Here is a 12,205-nt window from a genome sequence, read left to right as displayed (position 1 = left end):
TTTTGACTGATACAGCTCTCCTTACTACTGAAAAAAAAGACACTTTTTAAACTGTCTTCTCTCATTTCGATCTTATTGCATACACAAGTTACTAATACATAGTGTACACATATAATGGTGATCGTAGTATAAATCTTTACTTCAAAAGGAAATTAAGTATAAAGGGGTAGAAGTTAAGACTCAGTTACAATTGGCCTTGGTGTAATCTGGAGAATGCTGGAATATTATTTTGGGTGCTGGGACTCAGGAAGGATATGCTGACCTTCGAATGAGTGTCACCCAATTCACTGTAATGATATTGGTTTTACGAGGTTCAATGATGAGGACCGGTTGCATAAGCCGGGGCTTTATTTCCTTGAATTTAGAAGGTTGCAGGGTGATCAAATCAGATTTTAAAATAACAAACTGATTCAATTGGGCAGATATTGTTTCCTTTGGTGGGAAACTTTCGATCGCGCGAGCACAATAAAATCATAAAGCATTTAGTCACTCTAAGGACACTGGAAATATAGAATTAATTCCCCCAAAAGGTTTGAGTATTGGTTCTATGAAATATTCAAGACAAAGACCGGTCAATCTTTGTCACTTTTTGTGATCAATTGGTATGAAATAAAGGTAAGTAAATTGAGTTCAAAGCAGAGATCAGCCAAACTCAAACTGAATGGTGGAATAGGCTTGGGATAAAAGGAGTGAATTGGGTTTTTAATCTTTGGAGTTGAGAAGAATGAAAATGATGATGTTCCAACATATAAAATCCTGAGGGGGTTGTACAGTATTGGTATTGAGAGAATGTTTCCCTTCCTTGAGAATCTACAAACAGGGCAGTTTCAAAATAAAGAATCTCTCATTTACAATGGGGCTGAGGAGAAATTTCTTGACATGAACCATTTGCAATTCTCTTCCCTGTGCAGGCTGAGTCGTTGAATATATGCAAGGCCTGAGTTAGACAGATTTTTGATCTGCGAGGGACTCAAGGGCTATGGGTGGAAGGCAGGAAAATGGAGTTAAGGCCACGATCAGATCAGACATGATCTTATTGAATGGCAGAGAAGGCTGGAAGGGTTGGTTGGCTTAATCCTGCCCCTAATTTTTATGATCATGTATTGAAAGATCTAGTTCTGTCCCTATATTCCTTTGTATAAGACTACTAAATAATTATTCTCATTAATAGCATGGGAAATGCAAGGTTACAGGGATAGGGTGGGGGGGTGGGACTGGATGGGATGCCCTTTGGAGACTCAGTGTGTACTCCATGGGCTGAATGGCCTGCTTCCACACTGCAGGGATTTTATAATTTTATGAATATTTAAACTCATCAGCAGAATCATCAGGGGCTGCACGATGGTCCAGTGGTTAGTAGTGCTGCCTCACAGCACCGGTACCTGGGCTCGATTCCAGCCTTGGGCAACTGTCTAAGTGGAGTTTGCACATTCTCCCTGTGTCTGGGTGGGTTTCCTCTGAGTGCTCTGGTTTCCTCCCACAATCCAAAGATGTGCAGGTTAGGTGAATTGGCCAAGCTAAATTGCCCATAGTGTTCAGGAATGTGTAGATTAGGTGCATTAGTCAGGGGATATGTAGGGCAATGGGTCTGGGGGGATACTCTTTGGAGGTGCGGTGTGGATTTGTTGGACCGAAGGGCCTTTTTCCACACTGTAGGAATTCTAAATATTAAGAAAATAAAACATACGAATGGATTGTTTTCCTTGAAATTAATTCTCCCCATTAAAGGGCAATCCACATTGAAACTCACTATCAATCACGATATAATTACAATTTGACTCCCTAATTTTACCAGTTAGGAAGCTTTTACTTTATCTCGCACTCAGAAAGTAAATAAACCTGCTACAACAGGAAGTATTTCATTATATGCAAAGTAATCTAAACAAAAATCACTGAGTTGGATTTTGGACTTGGGACTAGAACCAGAGCCAGTACAATCAGTGCCAAACCTGTATCAAAAGGAGCTACCAATACTGGGCAATTGACTTCACCACAGGTTCCTAAGTGAAGATCTGACATTTGGTCAATTTGATCCAATTTACAGTTATTGCATAGTTTGCAAAAAAATTGATGTTATCAGTCAGTGGCTAGCTCTCGCTTTCAGTTCCACTCATTATAATTTGCCAGTTTGACCCTACTGAGGATGGTACATGTTGACCCTTAGGTGGTGAGGAAAAAAATCATTTCTATGGGCATCTCCTAAAATTGAGCCCATGAGGGAACATTGCAGAGGCATGATTGCTGATCTCATCATTTCTTTAGTTCAGGAAGAGTGAAGAAATAAGCAACAACAGTTATGTTAAAAATAAAATTAATCAAACATACCAATACTCAACAATTAATTTCTACTGCTAATACACAACTAATAGTCTTTAACCATAACCTACTTGGCAAAATCTTAGAAAAGGTCTAAGAGAATAGGAAGAGTTGGGATGTACCATGGTCCTGGTCTGGTGCCTCCAAATTATATCCATAGCCAAGAAGTGTGCGAACTGCCTCACGCAGACTGTCTTTGTTGGATTTTTTGGTGCGCTCATCCAAAAGGGTATAAGGAACCAGACGGGGGTTTCTTCTGTTTTTGACATCCTATGGCAAAAGAAACACAGTAAGAAAGAACAATTAAAAAAGAAATTTTAACCTTGACTATTAGGCCACACGTGTGTTCATCTAGTTACTTAGTTTTCACGTTGGAAAGGGAAGAGAAATTGTCAAATTGTGATTCGGGAATATAGTTAGCCACGATTGCACTGAGTGGTGGAAGAGCTCAAATGCACTTCTCCTACTCCTATTTGTGATGTCTGTTCTTTGTATGGAGAGTTTTGTTTTGAATTGTGAAGCTTCATGAACACTCAAAATGAGTTCTTCTCGTATTCAACTTATTCCTGTGTCTGCACGAAGCTGTAAAATGAACAGCTATATTGTATCAAGCCCTGGGGCGTCAGATGCGCAGAAACATTGACTATGTCTTTGTGCCAATAATTTCTCACAAGCAAATCTTCTGACTTCAGTCACACCAGCACGAAGAGGAGCTGGACAGAAAATAGACATTTGTGACCCAGCACTGACCCCTGTTGCATTCCACAGTTATAGATTACCATTCTGAAAATGGCCCCTTATCCCAACTCTTTGCCTTTTATTAGTTAGCCAACCCTCTAGCCAAGTTAATATAGTATCTCCAACCTTATCAGCTCTTATATTATTGGGTAGCCTTATGTGCAGTACCTTAGCAAACACCTTTTGGAAATCCAAATATATTACATCCATGGCTTCCCCTTTATCTATCTTGTTTGTTACCTCAGAAAATTTGTCAGTCATGATTTCTTCTTCATAAGCCATGCTGACCCTGCTAGTTATGTTATCTAATTCTAAATGATCTCTAGAATATGCAAGGTTTTGCTTTGTTCCCAGTTTTTATTCCCCAATTTGTTCTAATGTTTTGGCTGATGACTGACTTTGCATTAGGGCATTAGGGCAACAGAACGAGGACATGCCGCAACCCAAAGGACTAGCCACACTACCATACATCAAGAACATCTCTGAAATGACAGCCAGACTACTGCGACCACTCGGACTTATAACAGCACACAAACCAACAGCCACTCTCAGACAACAACTCACCAGAACGAAGGACCCGATACCCAGCATGAGCAAAACTAATGTAGTGTACAAAATCCCATGCAAGGACTGCACAAAACACTATATAGGACAAACAGGAAGACAGCTAACGATCCGCATCCATGAACATCAATTAGCCACGAAACGACATGACCAGCTATCCCTAGCAGCCACACACGCAGACGACAAGAAACATGAAGTTGACTGGGACAACACTACCACTATAGGGCAAGCGAAACAAAGAACAGCCAGGGAATTCCTAGAAGCATGGCACTCCTCCACAAACTCCATCAACAAACACATAGACCTGGACCCAATATACCAGCCACTACAGCGGACAGCTGAAACTGACAACCGGAAGCGGCAGGGACAGGCCACTATAAATGCCGGAGGAAACACCACAGAAGCGCTTCACAGGAGGCTCCTAAGCACTGAGGATGTCACCTAGACAGGGGACGAAATGTTTGCAACAAAAACTTCCAGCTCGGCAAACAGAACCACAGCAACGAGCACCCGAGCTACAAATCTTCTCACAAACTTTGAACCACAGTAGCAGCAGAAGAATGTGATGTTGGAAAAGCACATTCGGTCAGGAACATCCGAGGAGCAGGAGAATTGACGATTCAGGCATAAGCCGTTCATCAGGAATGAGGCTTATGGGCCAAGGGGGATGAGAGGTAAATGGAACGGGGGTGGGCTGGGGAGAAGGTAGCTGTGAATGGGATAGGTAGATAAAGTTGGGGGAGAGGGTGATAGGTCGGAGAGGAGGGTGGCGCGGATAGGTGGAAAGGAAGATGGACAGGTAGGAAGGTTCAAGAGAGCTGTGTCAAGTTGGAAGATTGGATCTGGAATAAGGTGGGGGAAGGGGAAATGGGGAAACTGGTGAAATCCACATTGATCCCGTGTGGTTGGAGGGTCACAAGGCGGAAGATGAGGCATTCTTCCTCCAGGTGTTGGGTGGTTAGAGTTTGGTGATGGAGGAGGCCCAGGACCTGCACTTCCTTGGTGGACTGGGAGGAGGAGTTAAAGTGTTCAGCCACAGGGCAGTGGGGTTGGTTAGTGCAGGTGTCCCAGAGATGTTCACTGAAATGATCCACAAGTTGGCGTCCGGTCTTCCCAGTGTAGAGGAGATCATATCAGGTGCAACAAATGCAGTAGATGACGTGTGGAAGTTCAGGTGAATTTCTGTCGGATGTGGAAGGACCCTTTGGGGCCTTGGGCAGAGATGAGAGGGAGGTGTGGGTGCAGGTTTTGCACTTCCTGAGGTGGCAGGGGAAGGTGCCGGGAGGCAAGGGGGAGTTGGTGGCCCCTCTATGCATTAGGGTCCCTCTAATTGATTTTTCCAATGCGGTGTTGAGAAATGGATTAACAACCAGAATTTCCATTGTGAACGGATCTGTCCAGAAACCCCTGCTGGAACTTGTGTGAGCAATGAAAAGCTTTACCATCTCAGCTCATTCACCAAGAACAATGACTTGGGAAGGATATTTAAAGTAATAATGTTTTTAGGAGTGAATGAAAATAAAAGAAGAAAATTGGTTTCAAAAACCCCTACCCAAACAGGTAGGCCACTGATGCTGATCAGCTGAAAAGGATGCACACTTAGTGATGCCTTTGGAACAGAAAACTCGAACTGAGGGCAGCTCACTGTTGCAGGGCAGTAGTGCATCCAATCTTAGCAAACCACAGCCCCACTTCCCCAATTCGAGAGAGTTTTGACGGCTCAAGAACTTTCCCTTTGCTGAAAGTACAGCAAACACAAGTAAGGAAAACTGTTTATATAGTACTTTTTGCAACATCACAAAAGAGTTCTTTATTCATGCTTTAATTTATTGTGCATTTTCGATTGCCACCTGAGAAGCTGAAGGAGAGCCACTGTCTTGAATCGTTAGAGTCCAGATGGTAAAGGCTCTCCCAGGGTGCCGAGACTTTGATGTAGTGACAATGAGGGAAGAACAATATGTTTCAAGGCAAGATAGCATGCAACTTGAAGGGGGACATGGATGTGATAGTGCTCCAATGCACAAGTACTTCCAGGTGGTAGAATTCATTGGTTTGGAAGATGTCATCAACAAATGAAGTGTTTTTGCAATACGGTTCTTGTGTTTTAATAATGATAATGGTTGAAGGAAGGATGAGAGAACTCTCTTGCTCTTTTTCCAATATTGCTTAACAGTGCAGATCGATTCCTGGAGTCATAGAGACATAGAGATGTACAGTACAGAAACAGACCTTTCAGTCCAACTTGTCCATGTCAACTAGACATCCCAACCCAACCTAGTCCCACTTGCAAGCACCTGGCCTATATCCTTCCAAACACTTCCTATTCATGTACCAATCCAGATGCCTTTTAGATGTTGCAATTGTATTAGCCTCCAACACTTCCTCTGGCAGCTCATTCCATACATGTACCCACCCTCTGCGTGAAAAAGTTGCCCCTTAGATCTCTTTTATATCTTTCCCCACTCACCCTTCAACTATGCCCTCTAGTTCTGGACTCCCTCACCCCAGGGAAAAGACTTTATCTATTTATCCTATCCATGCGACTTATGATTTTATAAACCTCTAGAAGGTCACCCCTCAGCCTCCGATGCTCCAGAGAAAACAGCACAAGCCTATTCAACCTCTCCCTACAGCTCAAATCCTCCAACCCTGGCAACATCATTGTAAATCTTTTCTGACTCTTTCAACTTTCACAACATCTTTCCGATAGGAAGGAGACCAGAACTGCATGTAATATTCCAACAGTGGCCTAACCAATGTCCAGTACAGCTGCAACATGACCTCCCAACTTCTGTACTCAATACTCTGACCGATAAAGGAAAGCTTACCAAACGCCTTCTTCACTATCCTATCTACCTGCGACTCCACTTTCAAGGAGCTATGAACCTGCACTCCAAGATCTCTTTGTTCAGCAACACTCCCGAGGACCTTATCATTAAGTGTGTAAGTCCTGCTAAGATTTGCTTTCCCAAAATGCAGCACTTTGCATTTATCTAAATTAAACTCCATCTGCCACCTCTCGGCCCATTGGCCCATCTGATCAAGATCCCGTTGTAATCTGCGGTAACCTTCTTCGCTGTCCACTACATCTTCAAACTTACTAACTATACCTCTTATACTCACATCCAAATCATTTATATAAATAATGAAAACTAGTGGACCCAGCACTGATCCTTGTGGCACTCCACTGGTCACAGGCCTCCAGTCTGAAAAACAACCCTCCACCACCATCCTCTGTCTTCTACCTTTGCTAGTTCTGTATCCAAATGGCTAGTTCTCCCTGTATTCCATGAGATCTAACCTTGCTAACCAGTCTCCCATGGGAAACCTTGTCGAACTCCTTACTGAAGTCCATATAGATCACATCTACCGCTCTGTCCTCACCAATTCTCTTTGTTACTTCTTCAAAAAACTCCATCAAGTTTGTGAGACACACTTTCCCACGCACAAAGCCATGTTGACTATCCCGAATCAGTCCTTGCCTTTCCAAATACATGTACATCTTGTCCTTCAGGATTCCCTCCAACAACGTGCCCACCACCGACGTCAGGCTTACTGGTCTATAGCTTCCTGGCTTGTCCTTACCACCCTTCTTAAACAGTGGCACCATGTTAGCCAACCTCCAGTCTTCCGGCACCTCACCTGTGACTATTGATGATACAAATATCTCAGTAAGAAGCCCAGCAATCATTTCCTCAGCTTCCCACAGAATTCAAGTACACCTGATCAGGTCCTGGGGCTTTATTCACTTTTATGCATTTCAAGACATCCAGCACTTCCTCCTCAGCGATACGGATGTTTTTCAAGATGTCACATCTATTTCCCTACATTCGATATCTTCCATGTCCTTTTCCACAGTAAACATTGATGCAAAATACTCATTTAGTATCTCCCCCATCTCCTGCAGCTCCACACATAGGCCGCCTTGCTGATCTTTGAGGGACCCTATTCTCTCCCTAGTTACCCTTTTGTCCTTAATGTATTTGTAAAAACCCTTCGGATTTTCCTTAATTCTATTTGCCAAAGCTATCTCATGTCCCCTTTTTACCCTCCTGATTTCCCTTTTGAGTATACTCCTACTGTCTATAAATTTATACTCTTCTAAGGATTCACTCGATCTATCCTGTCTATACCTTATATATGCTTCCTTCTTTTTCTTAACCAAACCTTCAATTTCTTTAGTCATGCAGCATTCCCTATACCTACCAGCCTTTTCTTTCACCCTAAAAGGAATATACTGTCTCTGGATTCTCGTTTTCTTATTTCTGAAGGTTTCCCATTTTCCAGCTTTTACCTACAAACATCTGCCCCCAATCAGCTTTCGAAACTTCTTGCCTTATGCCGTCAAAATTGGCCTTTGTCCAATTTAGAACTTCAACTTTTAGATCTGGTCTACCCTTTTCCATTACTATTTTAAAACTAATAGAATTATGGTCGCTGGCCCCAAAGTGCACCCCCAGTGATATCTCAGTCACCTGCCCTGCCTTATTTCCCAAGAGTAGGTCAAGTTTTGCACATTCTCTAGTAGGTACATCGACATACTGAATCAAAATATTTTCTTGTACACACTTAACAAGTTCCTTTCCATCTAAACCCTTAACACTACGGCAGTCCCAGTCTATGTTTGGAAAGTTAAAATCCCCGACCAAAACGACCCTATTATTCTTACAGATAACTGACATATCCTTACAAATTTGTTTCTCAATTTCCCTCTGACTATTAGGTGGTCTATAATACAATCCCAATAAGGTGATCATTCCTTTCTTATTTCTCAGTTCTACCCAAGTAATCTCCCTGGATGTATTTCCGGGAATATCCTCCCTCAGTACAGCTGTAATGCTATCCCTTATCAAAAATGCCATTCCCCTCCTCTCTTGCCTCCCTTTCTGTCCTTCCTGTAGCATTTGTATCCTGGAACATTAAGCTGCCAGTTCTGCCCATCCCTGAGCCATGTTTCTGTAACTGCTATGATATCCCAGTCCCATGTACCTAACCATGCCCTGAGTTCATCTGCCTTCCCTGTTAGGCCCCTTGCATTGAAATAAATTTATTAGTCCTACCTTGTTCTCTGCTTTGTCCCTGCCTGCCCTGACTGTTTGACTCGCTTCTGTTCTCAACTGTACCAGTCTCAGATTGATCTCTTTCCTCACTATCTCCCTGGGTCCCACCAAACCCACCCCCACCTTACAAGTTTAAATCTCCCTGCCAGCTCTAGAAAATCTCCCAACTCTCCTGAAAGGCATCATTCCCCAAATGGAAGAATTTGCTCAACACTGCTTTAAGGACCATTATGCACTCAAATAGATTATATGCTGAAATCTCCAGAGTGGAGTTTGACCTCCCAGTTGCGAGCGCCCTATCATTGAACCAAGGCAATGTCCAAATTATTCATTCCTCCGCTAAGACTTCAAATACAAATTAAGAATGCAAAAATTTGAAGAATAAATTTTACCTTCCTAAATAGTGGAAAAATACATTAGCTCCAGTTGTTTACAGTACTGTACCTAATTAATCCACAAAGTCATTTTAGCAATGACGACATACTTTGTCAATTCAGTTTCAAACTGCAGTCAGTTGCATCGTCAGAGAGAAGTCCTGCTTTTCATAAAATTTATGACATCACAACATGAGATTTAGCAGAACCTGTTAATGCATTGTAAATGGGAAACCATGAAGCTTCTCTCATAATAACAATATGCTGAAGGCTACATTTGTTTACATTCCATCGAAGATCTGGAAAAAGATCACTTTTCATGTTGGGGTGATAAGATGGAATCTATGGTGATTGTGGGAATATAGGAGATATTAATTATGGAAGGAGTTAGAAATCTGTTTCTTGATTCGGTAAAATTCTCGGTCTCTAATTATTCGTTTGTGATCTATGCAAATAGTGTTCAGTACCAGAAGTGAAGACTATGCAGTTGCCAAGGCAACGTTTATTTGGTAAAACAGCTTTCTGCACCTCATAAACGTTTTTCAATTTACAATATTTGGTCTTATCGGGGCTTGGATCAGTAAACAAAAAATTCACGTAATAAATGTTAGTTCATGCTTTCGGCACTTCAGTCCTCAATTTGAAATGTCCTTTGCTTTAATGGGGGTGAAAGGGTAAAGTTAAGCAAAGTTAAGAAATGCCATCTGTTCAGTTCTCAGTGGATATAATCCAGTGATACAGATCAACTCTCAACATTAACCCTGCTGAGAAATAGCACGAGTTCCAGCAAAATTGTTTATGAGGTACTGGGAAGACAGCATGGGAAGGATGATACTATGATTATGTAAAAACAAGGACTCCAGATGCTGGAAACCAGAGTCTAGATTAGAGTGGTGCTGGAAAAGCACAGCAGGTTAGGCAGCATCCGAGGGCAAAAGCCCTTCATCAGGAATTAGAGGCAGGGTGCCTGCAGAATGGAGAGACAAATGACAGGGGGGTGGGGGTGGGGTGGGGAGAAAGTATCATAGAGTAATAGGCGAATGGGGGTGGGGATGGAGATGATAGGTCAGAGAGGAGGCTGGAGTGAATAGGTGGAAAGGAAGATAGGCAAGTAGGACAGGTCATGGGGACGGTGCTGAGCTGGAAGGTTGGAGCTGGGGTGAGGTGGGGGAAGGGGAAATGAGGAAACCTATCCACTCCACCCTCCTCTCTGACCTATCACCTTCATCCCCACCCCCATTCGCCTACTGTGCTCTATGCTACTTTCTCCCCACTTCCACCCCTCTCTCATTTATCTCTCCACTCTGCAGGCACCCTGCCTCTATTCCTGATGAAGGGCTTTAGCCCGAAACATCGATTTTCCTACTCCTCGGATGCTGCCTGACCTGCTGTGCTTTTCCAGCACCACTCTAATCTAGACTCTGATACTATGACTATGTCATACCAGCATTATGTTAGATCACTTTGCACAATGCTAGGCTAGATTTACATTGTTAGACATCAGAACATTCATTGTAGCATCATACTTCTTAGTCCATTCAGGGTCCAATGTGAAACAGAACAGAATGCACAATGGGAGACAATTTTGTGGTTTTCTCACACAATCGTTCATTGTCAATTCAGTTGAATATTGGCAGAATCCCTACAGAAACAGTGTAGTCACCTGCTTTTCTTCATTTACACCACTTCTCCAGGGATTCTGTTGACCTGCTGGTTAGTGGAAAGAGATTGAAAGAAACCAAATGTTCATCCCAAGTACTCAGTTTTTCTTTGTCATGTATGGCATACAAATTCATTGTGAGGCTAACACGGGTGAAATAAATTAACAATAACAATATTACCTTTCCAGTTTATCAATAAACTGATGACAAAAACTTCGCTCTGAAGCTAAAATATGAATTTTGATACTGTGTATCAAAAATGTTTTTAAAATGCATTTAAAGGAACAACATTTTCCCTTGTAAAAATATGAACAGCACTAAGAAACCTGAGAGAATCTCAGACTAGAATGTGCAATGCTTCCATTCTGTCTGTTAATTCCGAAATTGTTATTTTACATTTTTCTTCACATTTTGAGAAGAAGGCTGCCACAGTTACTTACTTATTCATTTTGATATGGCTTTCTGTGATATTTCCAAAAGGGATTTTGTAAGGTGCCCAACGACAGATTAATACACAAGATGAGATCTTATGGATTGGAAGTGATATATTAGCATGGATAGGTAAAGCCTCCACAGTCCCATAAGATAGGTTAACAATCAGGAAGCACACTGCAGAAATCAATGGGGCCTTTAAAGTGGAATGCCACAAGGATCAGAGCTAGGTCTCAGCTATGCAAAACCTACAGGGGGATCTTGTGATGTAGTTGTTCTGAGCCAGGAGGTCCACATTTAAGACTCACCTGCTCCAGAGGTGTGTAATAATATCTCTGAACACATTGATTGGAAAATAAATACAAAATCTACATTGACGACTAACAAAAAGACAGTTATGTAGCTAGCATTGCTGACTACGCAAACTGTGAGGAAGACACAAGGAAGCTACAAAAACACATAATGGGGGTGAATGAATGGTCAACAAGATGACAGACCAAGAAAAAGATTGGTAAGTGTGAAACTGTTAACTCTGGTTGTGAGTTTTGAAAAAAACTAATATTTTAAAAAAGCTTGAAACTCGTAGATGTCATTCAGCGAGACATTTCTGTGATTTTCCAAAGGACACAAACAGTGAACATGCAAGGACAGAGAAACTTCATAGAAGCAAATGCTGTGTTGACCTTTATTGTGAGGGCTCTTGAGTGCATAAATAAATAAGTTTTGCTACAATTGTACATAGTGATGGTGAAACTATACCTGGAATCCTGCACGCAATTTAGGTTTCCATACTTAAGAAAGCTTATTCTTGTGCAGCAGTGAAGGTTCACCACATTAGTCCTGGGGTGAGGGTTGTCCAACGATGAAAAGCTGAGTGGGTCTGTGTTGGGCAACATTCTAGACCAGTGTTTCTCAACCTTTCCATACACAATGCCCCCTTCTTATCCTTGAAATCATGCAACGCCCCCAAATCACCAAAGTCTGTTTTTCCATATAACTGCAATACACTGCAGTGCTGAAAATGGAAAACTTTTGTGAAATTTGTTTTATATACAACAAA

At 42.1% G+C, this 12,205-nt stretch overlaps 1 protein-coding gene across 1 annotated transcript in view; it reads right to left on the bottom strand.

Moving 5' to 3' along the window:
• Window positions 1-12,205, bottom strand: part of ryr2a (ryanodine receptor 2a (cardiac)) — a 769,474-nt gene that overhangs the window by 309,106 nt on the left and 448,163 nt on the right. Inside the window, exon 25 of the mRNA XM_087991236.1 lies at window positions 2,439-2,586. Within this exon, the coding sequence (XP_087847362.1) occupies window positions 2,439-2,586 (148 nt within the window). The remainder of the gene's footprint in view (window positions 1-2,438; window positions 2,587-12,205) is intronic.

Source organism: Chiloscyllium plagiosum, unplaced genomic scaffold, assembly GCF_037043375.1.
Source record: "Chiloscyllium plagiosum isolate Xiang-an unplaced genomic scaffold, Cpla_swu_hap1 HiC_scaffold_10, whole genome shotgun sequence".
NCBI lineage: Eukaryota > Metazoa > Chordata > Chondrichthyes > Orectolobiformes > Hemiscylliidae > Chiloscyllium > Chiloscyllium plagiosum.
Note: the sequence above shows the minus strand (reverse complement) of the source record. Positions and strands in the feature narration are given on the sequence as shown.